Source organism: Patagioenas fasciata, chromosome 15 (genome assembly GCF_037038585.1).
Source record: "Patagioenas fasciata isolate bPatFas1 chromosome 15, bPatFas1.hap1, whole genome shotgun sequence".
Taxonomy (NCBI): Eukaryota; Metazoa; Chordata; class Aves; order Columbiformes; family Columbidae; genus Patagioenas; species Patagioenas fasciata.
This window is the reverse complement of record NC_092534.1, coordinates 7,631,265-7,658,393: the sequence shown is the minus strand read 5'-3', so window position 1 is coordinate 7,658,393 and position 27,129 is coordinate 7,631,265. Positions and strand designations below refer to the sequence as shown.

Here is a 27,129-nt window from a genome sequence, read left to right as displayed (position 1 = left end):
GGGACAGACAACTCCTGTTTCTACCTGGCTGTCCTTGTGATGGGATTATAATATTCCTGGCAAGGGCGTTTTTGTGTTGTTAGGTGGGTCCAGCAAGAGGAATTGGGGGATTAAGGGCAACTGCCTCCACTTAAACTAAGTCATCTGGTTGTCACAGCATTAGGAAAGGCAACTGGGAACAACACAAACATGTGCCCAAGTCACATTCATAGTTGCGTTATTTGTTGACTGAATCATATCAGTCATTTTTATTAGTTGAAAAAGAAATGATTAGTAAAAGCTTTTGTGGCCAAGGAAGAAAAGTCTTTTTTTTTTTTTTTTTTTTTTCAATAGTTGTTCAAATATGTGCAGTGAAATATGGTTATATACTTAGCAATAAATACTTGCTCTGCTGCTCCCATACCTGTGGTCAGAGCGATGTGATAGCATTTCTATTATTATCCTAATACAAGTAACTTAGTTAGTAAATTATTATGTTATATATTAGTTTATAATCTAATATATAATTATATAATAATGCTAATGAAAATTAAGAACATTCTCTTAAGTGCTCCAAAAACAATGAAAAAATCTCTAGCCCTGTGAGCGCTGATTTAAATAAACAAGATAGATGCAACAGAGAGATACAGGCCACAGCAGAAAGAAATTTGCATTCGGGATATGAATATATCTAAACATTTTTCTTCACAAATGAGGTTTTAAAAAGGACTATCTAATGTCCTATCTTATATATTTAAAAGTCTAAAAGCTTTGTTAATAATCATGAAATGTGCTGTGCTGATCATGCAATACAGATAACTGAGGCTGTTCAGCACTTAACAAATGTCTTATCTTGCCAACTTCCCTCTTACAGATTTGTTCTCTCCTCCATTTGATCTGCTCTGTTTTGTGCAGCCTACTGCTACTTTTCCGTCTCACTAATTCTGTGATTTGTTTAGTTGCTCGGTCTCACGTACCTGAATCGACAGCAGAGAGTGAGGCTGTACGGCAGGTACAGGCTATAGACTGTTCTACAGACTGTTCATTTGCTGTAGTTTAAACTTATTCATGCACTTCAGTCCATGTGGCTGTTTGGAAACGAGCTCTTCAGACTTCAGATAGCAATTGTAAGCTATACATTTCTATCCCATTTTTATGTTTAATTGCAGTTTGTAAATCCTATCAGTAATTGATTAGAACTGTTCTTCAGAGAGGCTAGATATGGTATAGTCAGGTCTCTGAAGGTGCTTGCTTTGTGCTTGTTTCCTGTCTATTGCTGAAAAGATCAGATTTTTCTCACCATAGTACTGACCGTCTTCCCACTATTTGAATGCTGGAGTGAAAAACGTAAGAAAGAATGCAAGAGTGGCCAATAGATCCTTTCCTGAGCTCAGAGCTCAGGAAGGGGCAGCACACTTTCTAAGGTTGGAATCACTGATTTGACTTTTGTAATTAATCCATATTTCTGTCTTTAGGAGTGTTAGCTCCAATACATTTGTGTAATTTATAAAACTTTAATACCAACAGGTTTTGCAGGTTGTATTACAGTTAATTCTTATTCCACAATGATATCTTGAGCAAATGCTTAATTTCTTTTATTGCCCAAGAAATGCTAAGTGCTAATTTATGATGCAGTTGCGTTCACATTGAATCTTAATTTTATGTGTGTGTCACTTAACAACAGATGCTTTGGGGCATAAAGACTCCTATAATTAGATCTGGCATATGTTTTCAGGATAGGTGAAATAGTTTGCGTGCTTCTAGAATAAATATTTTCTGCAGCCCGTATTTATAATAAAGGTAAACAATTGAACGTGTTAGCTCTGAGTCCTGCATGTTTAGTGTAAGCTGTGGCTTTTGGAACATGTACCCCTATGATTCAAAAATATTGAGTCCTTTCTAATGGTATTTTTTGTTGTTGTTTTAATACTCTAAAAAAGGGAAAGATCAAAGTGCAGTCTGTTCTTTCCTGCCCTTCTAGATACACAAAACAGCTGCAAAGCACAATCAGCTATTGTAGTGATATGTGCCCGAGGTCTATAAATAGATATAAAGCTTTAAGCTTGAACTGTGCTGCTGGAGAGGCCAGGGGATTTTTGCTTGGGGTTACTAAACATTCCCTTGGTTGTTTGTGGTTTAGAACCATAATTTCCTAGGCTGCTATATTCCAATTAAATTTGAATTCAAAATGATTTTGCCGTGAAGGCTTTACATGACTTCACTGTTTGCAGTTTCCTCGTTCCCTGTTTTTTTTTTAACTGTGTGTTGTTGTTTTTCCCCCAAAGCAGGTTTCTAAAGGAAATCGATTTAAACCAAACAACTAAATTGCTTACTAATAGAATATTGTCTTAGACGGACATTTTGAAGGGTATGTATGGAGAGTGAGAATCAGAATTATGTTTCATTTCTCCTTCAACAAGTGTATTGCTTGATAAGAGCTTCGTGTTGTTCTGGACTGGAAGGTAGGCGGCTGCTGCAAGGACGCTCTGCCTCACTGCGCAAGAGAGCAATGAAATCTGTGCGACAGATTCAGAGCTGTTAGAGCTGTTCCCAGATTTTTTTAATTCAATATGCCACATATTTTTTATTCATCATGTTAACTCATATTGGAAGAGCTGTTGAGAATGCGAGAGCTAGGGACTTGTTAGATGATGAGAGAAAAATTAGTGTATTTGGCAGGAGTAAGGCATTGGAGATAATTTGGGTTTTGAGTATCCAGGATGTGGCTGAAGCTGCTGCTGGCAGAGGTGAAGGAGAGTTGAAACTGCTCATCGCCTTTCTGTGCTCTCTCTTCCTGAAAAAACTATTGATTCCCATTGCATTTCAACAACATTAGCACCTAACAATATCACTAGTGATGTCCTGCTTTAAATTTAAATGAGACAGAGTGATAAAAATAACTACTTTGGCATTTAAAATTGGTGCTTTTCAGATGTAACCTTCATGCTTTGAGTCAGGCGAACCAGTGTATCTCAAGTCTTTCTTCTTCCACTGCAGATCAGGAGTGATTTAGAAGATCTTGCTCCATATAGGCATCTCATTGAAGGTGTTCCATGAAGCTTTCAGTGCATAAATACAACTTCAGTAGATGCAGTCAGCATTTTCCAGGGGGATGTAAGGTTATGGTGGAAATTCCTCAGTCAGAGAACAGAGGGGGAATTTCTAATACCTTTGGTGTTACAGTGTTGTTTCTGAAGAAACCGCAATAAAAATGTTGAAGGAAACATTGAAATCTCAACTGAAAAAAATATATATTCTTTTTCTAAAAATAATATACGGGTTTATAAAGTTTATTGCAGCACCCAGAGTTTTATAGAGGATGCAGGTATGTTTATAGGGCTGCTGTTCTGAATGTCAGTGATGGTTACTGAGTGGTGTTTGCCTGTGGTTTTTGTCAGTTGGACAAAATTCATGATGAATTGAAAAAATTCATCTAGTACATCCTTTCTTTGTGAAGATTAGGGCATGAAGGGGAATTTTTAAATCAAATATGAGAAAGACTTGGAAAACTTCTTCCAGTCTATGTAGTCTTCTGCTGGACCAATGAAAATCAGCAGATGTTTCAGACAAACAAAACCTTTCTTAGTTTTCTGTGTGGCAGCCATTTGGTTTCATGGAAGAACAGAGGTTGTTCATGGACCTCTGCTCCTGCTCAAGAGGTTTAATTGGAGCTGGTTGTTATGAATCTCCGCAGCTGTAACTTGTCCTCACCGCATCTTGTCCCGTTGCTGTGCCTCTCTGAGGAGATCCTGGCTCTGTCTTCTCCCTGCCCTCCCGTTAGGCAGTCCCAGTCTTCTCCTCTCAAAGCTGCTGAAACCCACCTCTGTCCCTGCACATCGTGTGCTTCAGTCCCATAATCATAGTGGTGGCCCTCGCTGTTTTCATTCCGCTATTGCAGATGTCTCTCTGGTCTGGGGAACCCAAAACCTGGTTCTCCAAGTGCCATCTCATGCTCACTGTTACGCTGTCATTGCTGAGGTCCCAGCGAACAGCTGCCTGGTGTACCAGTCTCTTGACTGCTCCCAGCATGTCATCTTGTCTCCTCCAGTTTGGTGTTGGCCGTGAACTCAGTGATAATAGAGTTGTTTTCCCCCTCAAAATGACATCTGCAAATTGAGGAGCTCCAGCTTGTTGTAGAAAGGAGGCAGATGAAACCTGTGTACCAGCACCAAATGACATGTAACTCCAGTATTTTACCTTTTCAGCTTCAAGAAAACAAACCATTTCTGAAGCACACCAAACCTTGCTTTCACGTTGGGACAGTTATGAGCAGAGAGATCTCCTTTCACCATAACCACTGCAAACAGGAGGTCCTGTCCATCCATCCATGTTCCTCAGCTGGGAACACCCCGTGTGTCCCAGGAGGGACTGTCTATCCATCCGTGTTCCTCAGCTGGGAACACCGTGGGTACCCCAGGAGGGACTGTCCATCCATCCATGTTCCTCAGCTGGGAACACCCCGTGTGCCCCAGGAGGGACTGTCCGGCCGTGGCTCTGAACCGCAGCCGCCCTGTGGGTGCTGGTGAGAGCGCGAGCAGTTGTGCTGCAGGCGTTGTGCGGGGCCGCTGCTCTCGTTACATGTGCTGTCACAGATAATAAAGACAATGGAGAGCCTTTGGGGAGGTCAGTGGATTCTTTGTTTTGGACTAGAAGATGATGCTGTCCTGTAAGTTTCTTTTCCCAGAAAAGAGACAATAAATTGAAACATTTTAGAAGGGTTGGTTTTTCAGGGCAGGTTCTGTATCGCATGCTCCTCTCTTTTGGGATCAGCATCTTCACCCAGCATTTTCGGTGCATCGGGCAAAATGGGCTCAGCCTCACTTCAGTACCCAGCGCTTTTATTTATTTGCTTTTGAGAGCAATGGCTGTTCTCTGTCTTCTGAAATTCTGTTTTTTTCCATGAGATCTTATTTGGTTTCTGATGTTACAGGCCCCTCGGTTGAACTCCTGAAATCACCTTGTTATCTTGAACAAAGCGTAGCTGTTGTGATAGTCCTCACAACAGTTCCCTGTTTGAGTTGGCAAATCTTTTCCTGAACTTGCTGTACCCTCCAGCAGATAGAGTGGCAATCTAAAAACAACACGGGCTTCACACCAAAAGATCAGATTCAGGCTTCACTGAGCACAGCTCTATTTTTATTTTTTTACTTTCAAACTTCTGTGCGTGCTGGTTCGTCTCAGAGAAAGTGCAGCTACCCTGGATGTGTGCACCATGCTGCTCCAGCTGAAAAGACAAATGCTTTGCTTGTGTTTTGGTGCTAATGGGGGAGCAGACTTAAAATAATCAGTTTTCATCTAAAGTAAACAACTTATATGCCTTCTGACATAAAAGATGAAAAGCACATCCCCTTTTAAAACCAGAACTTGCTCCTTAAGATTGTGGCAGCTTCGTAAATTTAAACAAAAAAAGCGCTTCATATAGTGTTTCTTAAAAATAATTTATCATATGATTTCCATATTCTATATATTCTTCGTATTCTACACACAGGACACCCAGCTGTTGTGTAATAACCTTCGATAGATGGCTGTGACTCAGTAGAGCCCCCCAGTAGCTATAAGAAAAGTATTTCCTTTCTCAGTTTTAAGTGTATACACTCCTGTTCCAGTTTCCCAAGTGAAATCTTGCATGAAATTCCAGTGGCCTGGATCAATGAGAAATTAAAATGTCCTTTCTTGGACTAGGCAGCTAATTGGAAAAAAAAGACATTGAATTATGCGTTTAGCACAGAAAGTTTGTTTTAGGTTGTATTTTGCCCTGTGCAGGAGGATAATGCTGTTCCTTTTGGAGTTTCATTTTCCTAAGAGACATGAATGGAGGTTTCCAGCCTCAGGAAGTGTCTCAAATGGAACAAAAACTGCTGCCCAGGCATGTCACCTTTGGGCTTTTTTCTGTTAAGCAGAGAGCTGCAGCTCTGTGCTGGGAGATCAGCAGAGCCTTCTGTGAAAATTATTAGCTGCATAATGCAATTAATTTTGGCTTGCCCATTTTGGTACAACTTTATTTATTTTCACCCCTGCAGAAGAAGCAATCATTCTATAAGTTTCAGTGGAAGACCACTGTATTAGTGATGTATAGTTACGCACTCTTATATCGTAGGTTTCTAAGGTGATGCTTTCTAAGGGAGAAAAATCCCTCACTTCTACATGATACAGCATTGACGTGTCTTCCTTTATATGCAAAATTATTTTAATAACATATTTGTTGAATTTTAACTGGTTTTAATAAGTAAATTTTAATAAAAGTTGTTAACGAAGCTTTTTATGTTTAATCATTTGGGAGAGTACGCTTGATTTTAACATCGAATTTTTCTATAATTTTTATATTGCTGGTTATGGAAGCCAAGTGCGCAAGAGCAACAGGAGGAGTGAAGTGCAGTCAGAAGTCCACCCAGGAGGAAAATGCCCATGAACAGTAGAGATCTCACTGTACACAAAAATGAGGTGGAACTAAGGCATAGACTGAAGTTCTGATATTAGTGGCAGGGAATATATGTACCGAATAACCTGTGTACTCTGTTTAATACCATTTCATGGTATCAGTGTCTTTAATTAGGTTGATTGTTTAGTTTCAGTTTTTGTGCAGGAAGGCTTTGTAAATTGAAGGGCAATTTTAATGCTTGATTTGTCTGTTTTGAAACTTTAGTGCATCTCGAGTTTTGCAGTTGCCTTGCTATACTCCAGTTATGCTGTTGCTTCTAAACCAGCAAGAGATAATACTGGTTATCTCAGGGTGATAGAGAAAGTATCAGCAGTTGTTATAAAATTCTCACTTTACATAAGATAGAATATGCTTTTTGTTACTTGTATATACTCTTTCTCATTCAACCAAGCTCATAGTGTTTCATAGATATTTTTTAAAAAATAATTGCTTGTTATCAGATTAAAAAACCTCCCCTTTTTAAGATGAGCAAGCTGAAACCACTGTGATTCATCGTGTTTCTCAGAAACCTTGATCCCTAACCTCAGGGAAAGAGTAAGCCCACAAAATACTTCATTCTTCATTGAGGAATTTTGGTTTTGAATGCTTGGATCTTCAAATAAATCATGAAAGACTTCGTTAGGCAAGTGTTTTGATGGAGTTACAAAGCAATGGGACCAGGGAGGTGCCCTTTCCAGTTCTAGCAGAGTTCTGGCAGCAAAGGGCAGCAGCAGCACAGAAGCAAATGCAGGGGTCAGGTAAATATTTAGCCTTTAGATTTCTTTTAATTTTGCCAAGTATAACCAAAGTATAACCGAGAGCCCTTTTTTAAGGTTTGGTAGGGTAGGGGATATTTTTGTTTGTTTTTGTGCTTTCCCTTGATTGTTGGTGTTTTAGGGCCTCTTTTTAGCTTGCCCCCCACCCCCCGCCCTGGTGTAGCTGCAATGAGATACAGATTTTTTTCACAAGAATCTTCTTCTGGAGACTTGAAGTGTGATTTTTACTTTTCCCAGTATCTTTTATACCTTACTTCATAGTGATTAAGAGACTTAATAACTCCACATCTAAATGAGAAGGGATTTATAAGTTATGCAGGTACAGCACAACACCAGCCCAACAGATCCCCTCGTTTCCGTACATACCTGGGCCTGTTTGTATAGGTACCTTGCAGGGCTACTGTCTTGCTATGTGCTGTAACACCCTTTGCAGGGAGGTGGGGAAAGAGAACAGCCCTTTACGCTGTGTGTGCTGATCTCATGGTTTCATACTCTGCCTGAAGATACTCGGGGTGATGCTGGAGTTCCCATGGACTAAAGTAACTTTTCAGAACAAAAACTTTCTGTCAATAAACCTGTTACATGGTATCATTTAACCATAAAGAAAGCTTCTATAAAAAGAACTTTTTCCACATTTCTTTCTGAAATGTGAAGTATTTGGTATATCCCAAAACTACTGTCTTTTACATCAGTTTATCAGCAGATCTCTCGGGGCAGTTACGGGTCTAGCATACAAGCATCACAGAAACATTATTTATATTGTATTTTATGTAGGTGCGAGATCCTGAGAGCCACGAGATCAGCTGAATCAGTTCACCAGCAGATTGATTAGAGGAGATAGTGGGCTGCTGTCTTCTGGTTTTGTTTTTGTGTGAGGAGATGAGTTTCTGTAATGAACTATCTATTTATACCAGCTCAGAGCCCACTGATTTTTCACCCCGTTGTTTTTGCATTCCAGACACATTCCTGTACTCCCCAGTAATAACTTTTAGCCTGAGGGAAGTTTGAAATGTAATCAGCCAGTTATTAGCACAAAGTCTGAGAATGTTTTTGGAAAGGAGGAGGAAATCAAATGTTGGACATGAGCTGACAGAGGAGCTGGTTATTGGGGGGTTGCTTTGGAATGAAGCAGCCTGCCAGGTTTGGTCCAAATGTGGAGAATAATAATGGATGATTTATGGAATATTTGAACCTTGGAAAAACAGAAATGCTGATTTTTACCTACATCTGTTTTACGTCACTTGAAAGATACACCAGTGGTGTTAGTATCTCCTTCAGTCTTAAAACTAGGTTTGAGTGTCAGCATTGGGCAAAGGCTTGTTGCTTGTAGTATGGGGATGAACTCATTTCAAACACAGTAACAAGCCAAAGGGACATGTTAATGGCCTTGCATTTGGACAATGTCTATTTAACTGTACGTTACCTAATGTTGTTCACACTAGGTGATTTAGTGACATAACATGATGATCGAGCAAATCTGTTGAGTAATAAGTGATAAATCTCAATTTCATCAGGCAGTTTACCATTTGGATACATGAAATAATTAATTATGTCTGTTCTATATGTGAATGATTCATCTAAATTACGATTGATCTATCATATTATTTGGTGAAGTGCAAGTTGCTGAACTGGATAGTGATAGAGCATTTGCAGTTAGTGCATGGGACCAGAGCTGGCATGGTTTTTAGTCTCAGCACAAGATCCCTGTTTTTTGCTCTAATGTCTCCTGAGCCAGGTGTTTGGCTGCTGTATGAGGGGAGCTTTGAGTGATGGGAGGAAGACACTCAGCAGCTACTCGGGTGACAAAAAGTTTGTTCTCCGTCCTTGTAGTTGGGGGCAGTCATCACCCTTCTTGCCTGTTGTCTTCTGGTAACAAGAGATGTGATGTACTCCATTGGACAGTGATATAGTGGGAGAGGGCAGTAGAAGATGCCCTAGAGAAAATCCCTTGTTATGGTGGTTTTCAGCCTCTTCTGGCTTGCAGCCTCCTATGAGTACGGGTGCTTCAGCATGCTTAGAGACTCAAAGCCAGCTCTCAGCAGGCTCCTTTTCCTTGATTTTTGTTCACAGATGCTTAATAACTACTCCATAAATTCAGAGTCTAAGGATCACAGGCTGAAAACAACTGAAAGTAGAGTCAGCTGTTGGCTAAGACTCTTCCAGTGGAGAGGCTGCTGTGTCTGTCTCACCAGCGTAACCGGCCAAGAGCACGGCCGCCTTCTCACCAGGTGGTGGGTTCTGTCTGCAACCGGCCATCGCAGGAGCCGTCGTGTGCTTGAGGGTCTGCTCCACATGTAACAACACACGATCAGTCTCCGGGGTGGGTTTAGTGCCATGTCCCGAGTAAAAGGGATCCGTGTTGTGGATCCACCCTGGAGCCTGAAGCCACGGCTGCCACGTGCAGAGGAAGAGGACGGTCAATGTGTCGTGTCAGGACTAGAGATTGAGTGCCATACAGGGCGGAAATGGAAGGAATCTCAGAAACGCTTTGACTGTGCGAATAAACATAGTCCTGGAAATATTTCCTATTTAACTTTGTTTTGTGGCTTTTAAATTCTTTTTATTTTGAGGAGAGGTTGTTTATATATTTTACTCAAGGAGGGGGAATAAACTGAAAAGATGATTCTCTCTGCTTGGGGGAGACAAAACACTCAGTAGCTGTTCTCAGCAGTGGCCCTTGAATTAATCTTTCTTTTGTGCTAGGAACACTGTAAATACTCAGTGGCTGGAGTTTGCCAATTAAATTAAAATTACAGCTGCATAGTGATACGTACCTAGGTGGTGGCTGCACTTAAGAATTTCTTCTTCACCACCTTCCCAGTTTTTATACTACTGCTATATATTGTTATTCTGAAGTGCCTCCTGCAGCAGTTTTATTTGCATTAGTTTTATATTTCTGTACTGAATTAGTAACCATTTAGAACTGTCAACCACATGTAAACAAGTGGTGCATAAGTTATGAGTAACAACTTACCTGGAATTACAACCGCCTGTTTGTATTGCACAAGGCACAATGTTGGGGGAATTGTGACATGACTGAATTCAGTACTGCAACGTAATTTCTATTTATTGAATTTCTTGTAGCCCATTTGAATAAATATTAATATCTCTAAGCTTGCATGATTCCCACAGCCTGGGACAGGGATTGCTGGATTGCCATGTTGTTGAAATATAATGATGAGCAGCGTTATTTGCAGGCTCTGCAAAAGCTGTGCTTGCTCACTAGGTAGCTCTTCAGTTCTGGCTGAAGAGCAACAGAGCTTGGATGGGGGAACAAAAGATCATTATTAATCAATTTAACAACAATAAAACGTATTTACCAAATTCTTGATCTGAACATTAGTTCTTCAAACTGTGCTGGCAGGCTTTGATGACAAAGATAAAAGTGATGATCTTTGAAAACTGAGATGTAATTTTAAAAGAAAATAATATCCTCTTATTTGTAATGCATGAGTTATCTATGATATGCAGATTTATTTCTTTTACTTTTTGTCTCTTAAGAACACATCGTTTATGTTCTCGGAGTGTGACTTGGGCTAATCAAGTTATGAACTGTTATGTGAGGTATCGTCAGTATTTTTTGTGAAATGTTACTTTTGTCCCTTAAGATGCTCCAGTACAAATAAACAGGCGTGGAGCAAAGCTGGCCAGAGTGTGCGGTGAGGCTGCATAGCAGATCCAGAGCTGTGCATTTCCCAAAGCCCTGCCATGCCTTCTCAATTAATTGCTTTTACCTTGTTAGTGCTTTTTGTAATGGGAAGAGGTGGCAAGTTCCACATGTGCATAGCCAGTACTGAGGAAAGGTTAAATGAGAAGGGTCATTCTTACCAGCGTGTGATGGATATTTGGAAACATATGAGTTAGTTTTCTTGTATGTGATCACAAAGATGCCTGAGATTATACGTTTTCATTTTGACTTAAGATGTGAGTGCTTGCTGTGTGTTTTCAATATTGTTTGATCAGTTGCTTGGAAAAAAAATCTTAAAACTGCTGCTGCTGCTGATGTGACATCCGGTCTTTACCTTTTAAATGTCAGACTGTCAATTTTTGACTATGATCAACCAAAAAAGTTCCAATGTGAGGAGCCCACCAGCTCGTAGTAGATCTGCCCATGTTTGTTAGTTGATTTAGGTTTACTTGCCTACAAGTCCATAGAGAGCAGTGCAGCTGCACGACAGTTTATGAAGGCCTAATTAGCCCGTAGGATTGTCCTGGCTTAAATAAAATGCTGATTTAGCATGTCAGATCCAGACTACCTGCATTATGCAACAGGGAAAGAATTTGCCTGATTGTAGTCCTGTCAACACAAAGAGATTGCACCAGTGTAACAAAATAGACTTCGGAAGTCTTGTTTAAATTGGTGCGTGCTCTTGTCTGGAGTCTATTAAAAAAATTTTAGTACCAAGAGCCACAATAGCTCACTCTGTTACCACGGGCCGGAGCAGGATTCAGTTGCATCAGACTATTGTTTTTTTAATTGGAATCCTTTTGTGCATCCTGCGCGCTTGCTATTCATCACTTCTAAAATATCAGTCAGGAAGATAGGTGGCATCTTCCAGTCCCCAGTGAAATTTTCCTGGGTGGGATTTCTTAAACTTCTAACTGCCTTCAATCCGGCCATGCCTTTTTAGTTTAAAATTAATAAATTCTCATTCCCAAGAGCCTGGAGCTGGTGAAACTTTCACTTGGAGTCTCTTTCTCTTCATCTTATTAAATTCTACCTATATTTAGCAGAAGCTGGTATGACCATCCATAATTCTTAAGGTATGGCAGCCAGAAGAAAACTTAATATATAGGATGTCTTCCTGGAATGCTTGTGGCTTTGTATAATTGTCTCATCTAGAGGAGTGGAATTTTTCTTGAAAAATCCTCGTCTATCTGTAGATCTCTGTTTTATAACGCTGTTGTTTAAACAGATTGGCTGAAGTCCGTGCCTTGGAGATATCCTCTGTGCAGTTTTCTGATTGTTTGTTTCCCTCCCACAGTAAAATGTAGTTTTAAGTTGGAAACGCTTTTTTGTTTATAATAAAAGGAAGTTTTGGAAGTATATGCCACATATCCCCAAAGGATCGTTGCGATCTGGAACATCAGAACTTCCCACATGTGCAAATTCACCAGGGAAAGAAACATTGACAGATGCGTGACCGAAAGCTTGGATTGAAGTGGCTGTAGGGGAGGCTCCGTGCAAGGGCTCCCTCCATCATCTTCCTCGTTCCCGTGCTGTTCTTGTGGCTGGGCCTCTTGCAGTGATTTGATCTAAGTACAGGGATGCACATAATGCTGGTGCGTTCCTGAGGAACTCCTGGGTCTCAATGTGTGGTCCTGCATTTATTAAAATGGAAGGCTAAGCAGCCTTGAACTTTGAGGTACACTCTTGTCAACTATGAGTCGGGGGGGAACCCCAAACCCACGTCAACACCCTAAACAAAAAACTGTAAGAAAACATTTCTCTATAATGTCTTCAAAAGCCAGTGTTGTCACCTTATCATTTTTCGTAAAGAACAGAGTCCATAGCATGCTGAAACAGACAGGTTGTGTAACTGAAATGTATTGACATCCGCTTTACATCAGCGCAGCGGTGCACAGCGGGCTGTACGGCTCCATGTGCGCGGGTGTCGGGGGGAGGCGGGCAGTGCTGTGCAGGGGGTTCCTGGGGCTGCTCCGTCTGCACCCACTGCTGTGTCCTGTCTGCTCCTCAGTCACAACCCAGTGAAGCCAGCGTTGAATTTCTAAACGGGCTCTATTCATAGTTAGATTTGATTTCTGATTCATTATTCTTTAGGTGTATTTTCAGAAAAGGTATTCTGTGGTAGGAATATTGCCATTTTTGCAGAAGTTTGAACCCTGTGAAAAAGCTGTGCCCATGTGTGCCTGGTTGACTCTTGTTTGGGCAGTTGTATTGTTCAAAAATTTTGTTTTCCCTCATCATACAGATTCCTTCTCAGCTGTTAAAATTAACACAGAGGGCAAAGGGATAGTCAATAAATGTGAAAAAAAATAATGCCAAGAAGATAATAGCAGATGCTTTTCGGTGCATGTAATTGTACCATGGCATTTGTTTTCACAAAGGTGTTGCAGAGACCAAGTCTGCAGGCGAGTTTACAGGAGGACTGAGCAGTAAGTAAAAGCCAGTCAGTCATAGAGCTGGAGTTAGGCCATCTTTTTGCTTTAGATGTAGGAACATCCTGTATCTCTTAGATTTTGTGAGGAATCCTTAAGACAGAGATAATCTTTTTATCTGCAACACATTGCTAAATTTGCTGGGCTTCTGGCTTCTCTCGTGGAGTGCGCTATTTCCCTGGCAGGACTGAAGAATCCCAGGCGTGCCTTCTGAATCACGTGGACTCTTCTCTCTTGTTAAGGTGTCAAGTTGTGAACTGTAGTGAGTAAAAAATCAGTTCAAAACTCAGAGAGTAATTCCAGTGAGTGCACTCGTCAGCCGTTTATTTTCAAACCGTGATCAGTGGCGCGTGGGCACCGTGGAGCAGAAAGTAAATAAGGGCAATCGTAAACCCCAGGATGAGGACGGGTCTCACTCACCAGCCCATCTTTCATTTTGCTAGTAGAGACTTTAAAGCTGGATGTAAATATGTTCCTGAGCCAACAGTGGTAGCTAGACCATTGTGTTTGAGCTGGGTTTGCCGAGGCGTTCTCTCCCCAGTATTTTTCAGGGTTTTGTTTGGTGTTTGTTTTTTACTTACAGAGGTGAGAAAAACATAAAAGAGACTGAAGGAGGATAGACCAGCAGCCTGCAACTTGATTTCTCCGGTTTAACTATAAATGTAGATTGTGGGATCAGGTATAAGGTTCCCCACTTAAAACTGGCCAACGTTAAATACTAAAATTACACATATGTTGTTGATCAGCATTTTCTAAGCCTACCGTTGTTGCTCAAAAGTAAACACTTTGCTTTTCTTCGCCTCTTTTGTTGAGCAGTGGTTTTCCATAATATAGAAGATGCCTTTGGTTTCTCTGGCCTTTTGCAATTCATCTTTGGAGATTATGAAGATAGGTTTGGGGTTTTGTTTTTTGGAGTTTCTTTTGTGTTTTCAGTCTATAAAGTTCTGTTTCTTATTGTCACTGTTGCTGCTTTCCAGAGACCTAAGATAACAAGTTGGCTCATAAATTCCCTTTCTAACTTTAGCCACAGGAAATGCTGCTCCGTACATACAAAGTGCTTTTCTAGGTAGGCTGGTTTGTTAGAATCCAGGTGTTTTGGGTTATGTGCCTTTTTTTTTGTTTGTTTTTCTGAACTGGAAGTGGTTTCTATGGGTTGGAGGGTAGGTCTGGCTTTATCACAAATGCAGCTTTGCAGGTGGGAGAAAATTAGTTTTGTTTTTTGTAAAATCATCTGATGTCATCTTGCACAGTTCTGCAATGTGAGTGGCAGAAAATGCCCGTTGATATGAAAGACAGTGATGTGAGTTTGGTTTACAGCTATATTGCTAAAATATCTGGAGATTAAAGGCTGAAATTTAGGACTACAGCAGGACAATACTGAAGAGTATTTTTAGGGCTTTAAAACAAAATATTCATGAAATAATTTTTATGTCATTCTATATATCCTACTGGTCTGGTAAGTGGCTGCGTTGTGCCTGACTTTCCTGTCATTTCCACCACTATTTTTCAAGAAGGATCGATATCACAGTGTGGGGCTTTGGGGCTTGTATTTAATAATATTGGAGTGTTTGGTAAACTGCTGTGATGTGTAGTGTTACACACCAACCATACATCATGCAGGAGCAGTAGAAATGTGCAAGCGTTTTGTTTAGGGCTTGTGAGAATTAACATAGAAGTCTTCCCCAGTTGTGTGTGAAGAAGCCTGCTGACCTTTGCTCTGCGGGACCAGATTCCTTTGGGCTGTGGAGACAATAGGAAGGGACCGTGCAAGGCAGGACCCGTCTGTCTGGGGTCTCCTGCAAGGAGCAACTCTGCCACCCTGATACCTGGCAGCACTAAGCTCACCTGTGGAACCTGAGAGATCAGGTTGTGTGCCAAGGGAGAGGTGCAGGCTTTTTGGGCTGCCCCTGGTACCTGGAGGAAGGACAGCAAAAGAGATGCTGTGCCTGAAAGTGAAGGAATTCTCAGTGACTTTGGGGAAGTTGTCTAAAAGAATAAAGTAAATGTGCATTTGCTCTGTAGGGTTATGGAAATATGTTTTACTTCTCTCTGAAAATCCTGTTTAGTTTATCTGGGGAGGTGGTGAAAAAGGTGAAGGTCTAGAAAGAGTAAAAATGAGGGAACTGTGAGTTTGTGGTCAGAAGCACGCAAAAGCAGTGCCCCATGGGTGTGAGTGGGGTGGGAGCTATTACAGCCTTGGAGCTGGAGTGAAGTTTAAACTTAAAATATCAGGTTAAGTGCTCCTTCCTTTTTCTTGGATCTTCCCGGCGGTTGAGGGAGCACAGCACTTTTTTAAATGCTGTGTCTAGTGGTGTTTAAATGCGACTGCTGGTAGTTCCATCAGGAAATTGGGTAAAGTCTGTTGGGCACAGCCTGTCAGGCACTGCTGGCAGCCGGGGTTAGGCAAGTGTTTCCAGTCTTGGAGCATCTTGTAAACTTGCTGGAAAAGCTGCTCCTCTTGCAGTAGAAGATCAGGCTAATAACTCTGCATCCTGGGCTGATGCCTTTGGGGAGCCTGGAAGGTTCTGCCTTGGAAGCTCTGCACTCTCTGTTCAGCGTGGGCAAGCGGATGTTTGGTCCGCTGCCCATTCATACCTCTTCAGGGAGGACTTGTCCTGTAAGTGGCCTCTTTCTGCACAGTCTCATGAGTTCTGGGCTGCTTCAGAGCTTCCAACAGAAATTTATTAATTTTTTAGCAAATCATTATTATTTTTTTTCCCTGTTGTAATTTTTTTCTCTCCAAGCAATCTAATTACAATGTAGTTGCTTCCTTGAAATTCAAAATGTTCCTATAGGCCTTTACAAGCCAAACTTTCTGAAAACCAAAAGCGTAAAGTTGAGCTTCGAAGTCAGAACGACTCCAGCGAGTTGTGATGTAGAATAACTACTAGAGCAGAGGATTTCTGCTTTCACAACTGTGACATTGCAGTTGACCAAAAGGTGTTTTGCAGGGTTATCACAGCCCCTTTGATGATCCAGTTTGCATTTACCAGGTGTTCTTGTTAGGTGAGGACATTCCTCGGAGCTTTTGCTTCTCTTTGTTTTGACATAAGCAAATGTTGTAATCATTACATTAGAAGCTTCAAGAAGAAAACCATGATGAAGTTATTTCTTAGGTGTAACAATGTTTAGCCAAATTAAGACTGCAAAATAGAAAAAAAAAATAGAAGTAATGACCCTTATTTACATTTAAAGTTGTACTGTTCTTGGCATAACATTCAGATCGGTCACTGGTACCTCTTTGAAGATGCATCAGTCCATCAGTCTTACATTGGCTACGGAGTCTGTCTAGGAAAAGGATTTTACATTTCCGATCCATCGTTTTCAGATTTGCTCTCTAGTGAAATACGAAGTGGAAGTTTCTGTCCTTCAGTTTCTAGCGCACATGTATTTGGAGCAGCATTTCATGTTCTCGTTGTGTCCAGCTTGCTCTCACGTGAGAGTCACAGTTGCTGGGTTTTACATGACGAAACAGTTTTCTTGCAAATTCTAACTTCGTGAGCTAAGATAATACAAAAGTAAAGGGCCGTGAAAATCAAGCTCAATTAGGTTTGTAAATTTATACTTAATAATTATTTGGAAAGTAATGTGATTAAATGATATAATTGTGTAGACACTAAGGGAAATGATGGAGAGATAAATAATGGAGAGTTGTTAATATAAAGCTATTTGGTAAAAGAGGCATAATTAATATAATTTGGATTTTGTTACATCAATCAGGGAATGTTCCTAGTCTTAGAGAACAGAAGGAAGCAGTTATTCTGAAAAGGGATGTCATCTGCTCGTTAAATGCTGTTTCTCTGTACTGCAACTAAAAAAGTGAAGTGATTCATGGAGGGAAGAACAGGAATATATAATCGGAGTGAGATTATATTTTTATTAAATGAATCAGTAAGACCATGACTAAAATGTTGCCATTGTTTTTTGGTGTCTGTTAGAATCAGTGCTAAAAAGGGTTTCAAAAGCATTTGAAGTTTGTTAGAGACGTGAAAAGTTTGCTGTGAAGTAATTCTCCCGGCCACTGTCAATAGAGGGCTAAAAAGTTTCAGTTCCATACAGGTGGAGCATCAAAAATTGAAACTTGGATCTTATCTTACCAAGGAATTGCTCACCAGCTTTTGTATTAATCCCTCATCTTTTGAGATCTCCTGGGGGAGAACACATCCCATCTTTCAGCAAGGCATGGTGGGTTGCCCTCTGCTGATGTACGAAAAAGATTAGACAGGCCGAACAGCAGCTTCTGTCCTGAAGTCATGAGGATAAATGAACTGAATGGAAGGGAATTAATGACTTAATTAAGGACTTGAAGCACCAGAACATCTCTCCCTGTCCCTGTTCCTTCCCAGTAGGTGACTTTCCACTAATGACCTGGGGCGGTTTTTCTGTGCAAACAGCTCCAGAGCCAGCCCGACCCAACTGAGTCTGACCTGCACTGGCAGGGGCACCAAAACCAGGTTGAAGATGAATGTTTATACGTGGCCTTATTTATGCCTTTGTTTGTTTTTGTGCATAGAGAAAATAATCTGTGTGTGAATGCATGTGTATGGGTTTTTTAATTGTTATTAGTATTTTTCAACGTTTGGGATGGTTTTCTCTTTGTTTAAGTTCAGAGAAGTACCACTGGTCAAAAGAAAAGTGAACTGAAGAAAGGAACCAAGTACAGAAATTTCCAAATGCTTCTGAAATGCGGTGGTAGTAGGACTAAAATCCACCGTAGTTCTGTGGAGATCTCACTTGTTAACCGTTTGGTCAAAAATGCGCTTCACAAACACCGCCATGTCAATGTTCAAAATGGTTGAGTTCAATAAATGAGTGTTTTTGCTCAGCATGCAGGAGCTGTTACTCCTTATAATGCTTAAAGACAAGTGAAGGAAATGGCTTGTGTTTCTCAAAGATAAATGATGTAGCTCATTTTTTCCCCAAGGCAGAAACACTGTATAGATTAAATTGGTGTGTTGGGGCTGCATTGTTGTAGCCAGTTCCCCGTCTTTGTTTCCAAGAGCCATCTCTGGAAGAAGCAGAAATGCGTTGCAGGATAAAACCTGCCAGAGTACAGATTCGCTATCAGGCAGCTTGAGGTCGTGTTATTTTTGAGCATTTATTTTGAATCAATTTGAGGGAAGGGAGTGAGTGTAAGATTGGGAATGGCAGGAGGGAAACAAAGGGTGAGCTTTGCCTTTATAAATAGTACAAGCATCTTGTAACACTTTCTTCATTGCCATGTCTTGACTTACATCGTTGCGCAGCAACACAGACCAAAAATTGCACCACGTTTGCTGGTTTTCACATAAAATAGCAGCTCCTCCGTTGCTGTATTATTCATTTAATTTTGTTGTGTTACCTAATTGATTTAAATGTGCTACATGGTGGTGTGCATGTTTTTCACTGCGTACACCATTTGTATGGAAAATTACAATGTTGATTGTAGTAATTCACTGGAGATGTAGAAGGAGGAAGAATACTGTTCTTGTATAATACATTTTAGTTTTATCGACACAGTTCTACTGAATTAATGACCCCTTTTTTTAATACCGAAATATTTCAGACTGAACGAAGGAGTCGCTTTGTGAAGTGTCATAGATTTACAAGGAATACTAAAGCAAATTGAATTTTGCTATCATAAGAAACATTTAATAACAAACAAAGTATTAGGCAGGCAATGTTAGTCAAGTTCTAAAAAGAACTTGATTACCCATTTTGAGTAACGCTCCTTGTTTGGTGGATGTGGTGGGACTGGAGAGCACAAGGAGTTAGTAAAGAGATCCTTACAGTTCTTGGTGCCAAAGAGCAGCCGTTTTAGCCAATCCTGCAGCCAAAACCAATGGGACACAGCTGGTGCGAGCAGCAGAGCCTGGGATCTGCAGCCACTGCGTTTTCAGGTTGGGGCAAGAGTGGATTCTGCTTTCCCAAACACATTTGCAGTTACTGGCGCATTGTGCCCTTTTTCCTCAGCGTGGAGCTCAAACTGGAGATAATTTTACTGCATGCAACAGATTGACAAAGTAATTATGCCACGCAGTGCAGTAAGAACATAAGAAGTGCTTTTACAAAAATATATCTATTTTTTAAGTGGTGGTTTAGAAAAAAAAAATAGAGGAATAATAGGAATGGTAAAATAATCCTGTTTAAGGTAGCTTTTGAAAACAGGAGTAGTAATCTTAATGCTCCAGCTTTTACCACAGCAAACATACAATTGTAAGCCAATTGTGGTGAGTTCCTTACATGACAGCCCCCATCAATATGAGTTCGAAGGAAACAGCCCTACATCTGGAAGCCAGCAGCAGCTCAGGATTTTATTAAGTGGCACTGCCAAATAAAATCCAGTGCTACTATAAATGGTATAAAAATAAAGATTGGCTATAGCATAACATCTCAAATTCACAAGCGAATGCTCCAGAATTTGGGGCACTGTGTGACAGCACTGTAGCTTTCCCAGCGGCTTTTGAGCCCGAGGTTGAAATGGTCGATATGGATGTGGGTTTCTGTGTTGGTTGAAGAAGTGTTCAGGAGTTTAAGTTGCTGGTGGAATAAACAGAAGTGACAAGATTGTTATTAGTATGTCTAACATACTTTTATTGGAAAGGTTACAGAGTGCTGTCCGTGTGACATACTACAGACCAAAATAAATGGTTTATAGAATATGATTTTCTGCCTGTAAAGAAGTTTATGAGAGAATGACCTTATCATAAGGAACAGAAACCTGCCCTCTTCCAAGGGCTGCAGCTTGACATATTTGTCTCCAGCTTTCCTCCTATGGACAGAGGCAATTGAGCGCGGTCGATGGCTGTGACAGTCACGTGTCTGGCGGTGGCTGGTTGACAAGTGTCAGGACAAGGGAGGGGGTGATGCGCAGCTGACCCGAATACAAGCCCAGCAGCCACCCCGTGAGCAAGAGGTCGGCTGCAGAACCACGCGGGACAGCAGGCTCCGGCATCACAACACAACAAGTGCTTTCCAGTTCTGCGAGCTGATGACCGACGCACTTTCGGAGCACATCAGTGCCCTTCCTTGCTGAGTGGGAGACTGCCTGTACAGTGGCAATAAAATTAACTCATTTGAATTCAGAAAGAAGCGTGGTTAGTAGTCTTCTTAGTCTTTGTGCCTAGAAATAACCCAAAACATCACAATGCAAAGTTTCAGGGAAGTAAAATAAGGAATATTCTAAATGAAATTCAGATCTTTTATTTTTTGAACAGGTTTTTGATACAACTCAGCTTGACACAACATGGTATTTACCAGCCTGGCCTTTAATATTGGATCTGCTTTCCAATTACGATTCAATTCGTACAACAGTTGCAGAGAGCGCGTGTGGGTGTACATGAGAGAGATTGATTTTGTTCTTTAAAAATGTGAAGTCTGCACTAACTATGAAAACCCATCAGAATTTCTCACACTTAAACGCCATTTCCTTTCTCAGTGTGCTACCAGCATGAAGCAATCTTCGCAACATATCTCTGACAAATGGAGAGTGCAAGTGGAGGAATACATATCATTTTTCAGAAGTAGAATATTTATACAGGTATCACTGAAAAACAGGCTGCAAATCCCTCGCGGAAGTAAAGACTTAGTATGAGAGCTCAAATTGCAACTTGGAAGTGGATACGTAAGGTCTTAGCTCTTTTTCAGAAGTTCATCAGTGCAAATGCAATAATGTCAGTCCTGGCTGTTGCTGTGTTAGTCTCCTGTGTCTGGGACAGCAGCAGATGTTGGGCAATCCTAATTGCCACCACTTTACACAGAGCATCTTTATATTCCTGGTGGTTGTTATTTTGGTCTTTCTATGGTTCTGACTGTTCATTTCTTTTTTTTTCTGTAGGTTTGAAGACTTACCTGATCTCTGGTCATAAGGTGAAGGAGCCCCACTGCAGCTGCTCGCAAACGCTGCTGCCCGGCTTGGAACCTGGAGATGGAGCCAGGATACAGGGAGCGTCATCAGCTGAGAACACCACTGACTTGACAAAGACTCTCAAACATGCAGAAAAAACTAAGGTGAGTTCTTGTTCCAAAGCCAAGCAGCATAGATCTCAAACTGTGCAAACCAGGGACAGAAGTGCGGATGGGAGAACATCACAGGTTTGCTTAAGCACTGGTTTATATATTTGTGTGTATATATATATATATATATTTGTGTGTGTGTATATACATATTTGTATATATATATATATATGTGTGTGTGCATATACATGTAGTGACAAAATGTAGTTTGAGGGACAGAAAAAAAATTGAGGTGAAATGCCTCACCAGTTTAAAAGCAAGCCCTGAAGTAAGGTGAACACTTTTAAAATGTGGTTTCAAATAAATAATTTTTTTAATATTTCAGGACTTGGAGGTCAATGCTGCATTTTCAATGGTCTCGATTTTTAGGGGAGAATAAAGAATATACTTTAAGCAGCTACTGTAACTTCTGTGATTTTCTGCTTTGCTGCACCCTGCTCCTGCTGTTCCTCTCTTGTGCGTGTCGCGTGCCTGTGAGCCCTTTCATAGGACTGTGTAACAAGCATCCCCGCAGAATGATAACAGGATTGTTTGTGTTGTGGGAGAAACTGCTCTCATAGGCTATGAGATAGTGTTTGAGCTGCTTGCTCTAGAAACCTGTATCTATAACTGAGGGCCATGATTTGTGTGGATTCAGCTTAGAGAAATGATGACATTTTGTTATGTTCACACCTCTCACAAGATCTCTTGACAAGGAAATCTGTGAAACAATGTGTATTGCTTTGAAGCTGTGCTGTTACTCTCCATCTTCCAGCTCAGAACAGATTTCCCAAACAACAGATGTCTATCCTCTGTTTTCATTTGTGCTGAGAGTTCCTCGCCCTGGGTTACCCAAGGTGGGCACAAATGTCAGAACCATGGGTTGTCACCTGCAGGTCACTGTCCCAGTGCATTTAGTCCTGAGAGGATCTCTTCAACTGGGTTTTGAGATAGACCTGACAGCATGGATATGGGGTGACTTCCATGCTACTCCGTTTTTGTGGCTTGTATGTTGTCTGGGTCAGGAGAGTACGAGTAGGGCACCTTAACCCTGCCTCTGTGCCTGGTTTTAAGTTTTGGAGTAAAAACAATGGATCACAAGTGAGATCAGCTGGAAGGCTGGCCCAAGTATATGGTCCAAAGTTAAATGAGCTCCTTTAGAGAGCAAGGCAGGACTGTTTAACTACGGAAGGTATCTGTCCCTCCCCAAAATATTGCACTATATGTGGTTTGACTGCATCCGGGTTACTGGTGATAATTTTCTATTCCTTCTCCTGTGTAAGAAAGAATATTTTTTGCATCGCTCAGGCTCCAGCTCTGCACCTCTCTCTTGTCTTTCAGAGAAGGTACTAGTGAATAAGGTAGGAAAATACATCTGAGAGCAGTCAGTGGGTATCTGTACAAATAAACCTGTCTGTGCTGCCCAGTGCGTGGTCATGCAGAGGTACGGGTGTGACAATGAGGGGCAGAAACTCTCTTATTTCAAGTAGTGAAGGAAGACAAAGGTACCAGGTGGAGCAGTGTTACTGAGCTGCCTGTCTGTGGAGCGGGGAGGAGAGAGGAGGGATTAAAACCATAACACTAAGGGTGCTGTTCTGAGAGGAAGCGAGGACGCTCTGTTAGTGTCAGACAGCGAAGTAAGCTGTAACCAGAGGGCTGTGAAACTACAGTGAACTACAGGGCTGGCCTGACTGCAGCTAGGATTTGATAAGATTTGTTATCTATTAACTTGTGGTACTTCTTGTTAAAATGATCCAAGTCCAAAATTAAATCTGTTGTTAAAGATCAGCTATGGTGTTTTATAAAAAATGGGGTGACTTACTCTGCAGAGGGTAGATAGAGGGGCACTGCTATTCCTGAACAGCTAGGATGCAATGTGGAGGTGTGCTGCTGACCCACAATGTTTTGTTTACTGCCTAGTCCCCAATTTTTGTGCTCTGGGACCATCTTGGCTGGGTGTTAATTGCTGTTTAAAAGCTGAATGATGATTTACACAGTGCAAAAGTGCAAGCATGGCTGTCCAAACAAGTGAAGGAGAATCTAAAAGAAGCTGCTTCAGAAGAGCATCCAGGGCAAGTGCCAGCTCAGTTTCAGCCTTCTTGGATACCCTGTCTACCCTGTGCTAAAGCTACTGCATCGAATTTATACTTAGAGGTACCTGTTTGTGTTAATCTCCAGGAGTACTGCAGGTCTGGCCAGTGATCTCCTAAGCAGCCTCACAGCTCTTGGAAAATAGTGTGTCTGACTTGACCAAAATACACCAATGCTGGAGTCAATTTTGCATGACCCCAAACTCAGCTTTCCCCGCTGCCTGATGCGCATCCATACAATACATGTCACAAACTGTGTCAGAATGTGGACAGCATAGTGAGGAAGCAATCGTGGCAATGCTGAGCACTTACTTAAAAACATGTTCTGTCACTGTAGTTGCAGTGCAGGAGCGCAAAGTGTACTTGCTTCTCACAACATGGCTTGGGACAGGTATTCCAGACCCCACAGCACGCTTTCAAATGCACGTGTGCACCAGCCTTCTCTCTGCTGCGTGTTATGGGAATGGCTGCGGACTGAGAAGGCTGGGTCAAGCTTGCAACGAGTGTTTGATTTGCCAGCCATACTAGAATAGGCCTTACAGTGTTAAAAAAAAACCCAAAACAACTATATCTCTCTCTATATATATATATATAAATCCCCATAAATAATAACTGTGCAATTTAATCACAGATCAAGCACAATTTTTGAAAAGGAGTGTTTTTCTTTTTTACAGATTTGTTGGGGGGGGGATGATTTTTATTTAATTTTTTTTTTAAGCCTGCAGCTTGCTGGTAGAGTCTGGAGATAATAATTTGCAAATGAATCATGACTTCCATGCCAACTGTTTTAAATACAAAGCTGTAAACAGTGTCAGTGTAGGAGGAGATGACTCCAGCTCTGCAAGAGAGACTAAGTAGGAGGGGCAAACTTAAAGGCAAGTTGAAATATTTTTGTTTTGAAGGGAGTAAGCGGCCATATTGGATGTAAAGGATGACTTTCGCATTTTGGGCTTGAACAGATGTCCTAGCAGTTCTAGTTAAGAAAAGTCAGGAAGGTGAATGCAGCAGTTATTGATCCATGAAAGGAATTACATTTCCTCCTCTCCTCCAGCATATCTGTTGTTCATTTAATTTCAAGACTTGTTGCAGTATGAATGTTGATAAAATGCATGTACATAATGAAAATGATGAAGACAGAAACTAAAAACTATAAGTAAATCTATTGCAGCAGCTGATTTTTTCCAATGAAAACGTTGTAACCTACTTACGCGGTTTTGCTCTCAGTTTATTTTCCTGATTGTATTTTACAAAATCCCTTACTTGACAGTGAATCATAAGCTGTTGTAAAAATGTCTTAATCGTTGCTTGTTATGAAAACAGAAAGTACTTTTTCTTGTCTTGGTGTTTTTCAGAAGTGCATTAAGGTATTACTCGTCATGACGAGGTCCCATATGCACTGAGCTTGTGTGAATGTCTGCAACAGAGAATGAAGTTAATTATAGCGACTTGAACACACAGGGTACATCAAGACAGATTTCCACCTCTTCTCTAAAGCTCAGGCTTATTGTCTGAGATTTTTGTGTTCTTGTTTAACCCCAGGAGTCAAGTATTTGAGGTGGTCTTGCTGATTTATTAGCAAGATCAAACAGGGAGTATTTTCTTTATTTTTCACTAGAGGTATTTGGTTTTGATTACTGTGAACTGACTTTTGCCATGGATAAATCTACTAACTAACAGTCTAGGAGTACACAAGGCTTATTAGCCCGTTGTCACATTAATTTTTAAAGCAGTCTGATATTGCCTTTCCCAAAGTGGCCAAGGCATTCATTATGTTTAGTTCTAGATTATTTTTAAACAAAACCATTTGAGAACTAACTTCATAATTTCTCCAAGTGTGCTTGTATTTGTTCAGACTGTACGGGTTCAGAACTGGATGTAACTTGCTTATCTGATGCCAGATTAGGAAATTCACAGTAGTTTCAGTGCCCCAGCTTGGACTGTGCTCCTGTGGAGCAGCAGATGTGATGGTTTGCTGGCCGCTAAGAAGACTCAGCGTCCTTGTGAAAGCCTTTGAGAGGTGTTGTTGGGTGCCGAGGGCATTGGCAGCGCAGGAAGAGTGGACTGGGAGAAACGGGCTGTTCCGCACCAGAACAACCTGAAAATTAAACATGCACGTGATTCAGTTTCAGATGTGACAGAGAAAAGTATGAAGAACTTGCAAGATACAGATATGGGATTAATTTCCCTTAAGAAGATGACATTTTAACTCCAAGGGGTTAGGTCGTTTTAAAACCTGAAGTGTGACATTCTAGGTCACTTCCCAAATGTGTAACCTGCAGCTATTACAAGTCCTGGTGGTTTTGCATTCCTTGTTTCTGGTGGCATTTGCTGGATGTTTGGTTTCAATAATGTACAATAGCTTGAGCTCCACTCTACTGTCTTAAAGCACTATATGAAAAAGTATTTCCCTGTATTAGTTTCAGATTTGTTGCTTTCCCTTTCCCTGTACCGTTCATAATGCATTGTGATGTTTCATGCTTTTTTGAATTGTGCTGCATTTTGTGCTAAGTCTTCACTCATTTTACCATTCAGACCCTTTTGCAGGCAGTTTTTAAACAAGAAAACTGCACTTCTCTCACTAAAGAGTGTTTCCTTCTTGGGCAGGCCCTTTGCTAGTATGCAGTGATTACAGTATATCCGTGATCTTACACCAGTAAAGCTTTCCTGGGTTAGATTTAGCTTCAGTAAACAGAAAATCTGTGATCTATTTTTTAAATGGTGTGTTCTGTTCCAGTCAAATTTTGCTCCCTGCTTCCCATTCTGTAGCATTGTTTATCTTCTAACCATGCCGCAAGTGTACAAGTGGACTGAATTATAAATTGCATAATACTACGAAGACACCAGAATGTTCCTGGCTAAAATTTTTTGTCTCATTGCAGCCTTGCCCTTCATGTAGTACCACCCTTGTTCCCCACTGCGATGTCAGCATAGACGAAGGAGCTATCCAAAATGGTTGTCAGGATGAGCATAAAAACAGTACAAAGGTAATTTAAGTATTTATCGTATTATCCCGTCTTTTCCCTTACTTCTCTGCTTCAGTTAGCTTTCTCATTTTTCTGTTGCTGTTCCTTTATTCCAGCTCTTAAGCAGCAGAAACAGTTTTGATTTTGAGTAGTTGTGTTCTGAAATTTAGTTGAGCCCCCCCCCCCCCCACCCAGTTTTCAAAACTGCTGGTAGTTCTATGGGCCCACTTTGATACTGAGGAGGAACTAAACTTAGGACTCTTTAAATTATGTTGAGGATACCCAAAGCAAGAGGCACAAACAACAAACAGTACCACGCTCTCCATCCCTTAGGCCAGTGTCTGTGTGTCACCTTGCTACAAGTTACACCGATGTCTTGCCAGTGTCTTCTGTATCATAGCTCTGAGCTACAACAAAATAATTTCTTTTCATGAACACAGCTGAAATTCAGGCATCTTAAGTCAGTTTGCATCCTTTTTCTGACCGACAAATACAGCATCTTAAATATTCAGCATGCTGCTGCCAAGATTGCTTTCCTTGCCTGTTGCTTAGATATTCTCACTGGAGCTGTGTACTTCCTCTGCAATACCAGACGTTGCCTATTTGTCGTTTTGTTCATGGCCTTCATAGCTTTTCTGCTCTGCCTGTTGTCTCTCGCTCCTTCCTGAATATTAAGCTCCTGCCTAAATGCAGACTGGATACTAGTGCTCATCACCTGATTGTTTTATTTTCAAATAACTTTAATGGTTTCCCTTCTTGGGGACAATAATTTTTTAAACAAGTTCAGAGATAGCTATCTTGGTGCTTTC

At 41.0% G+C, this 27,129-nt stretch overlaps 1 protein-coding gene across 4 annotated transcripts in view; it reads left to right on the top strand.

Annotated features, from left to right (window-relative positions):
- Positions 1-27,129, top strand: part of ADCY9 (adenylate cyclase 9) — a 92,888-nt gene that overhangs the window by 24,438 nt on the left and 41,321 nt on the right. For 3 of the 4 annotated variants that reach the window (XR_011741430.1, XR_010652422.2, XM_065851000.2), the window contains exons 2-3: positions 21,110-21,282; positions 26,237-26,341. Coding sequence is in view for 2 of the 4 variants with exons in the window: in XM_065851000.2 (XP_065707072.1) it covers positions 21,110-21,282; positions 26,237-26,341 (278 nt within the window). In the remaining 2 variants the exon portion in view is untranslated. The remainder of the gene's footprint in view (positions 1-21,109; positions 21,283-26,236; positions 26,342-27,129) is intronic. The other variant, XM_065851002.2, reaches the window with a different exon arrangement.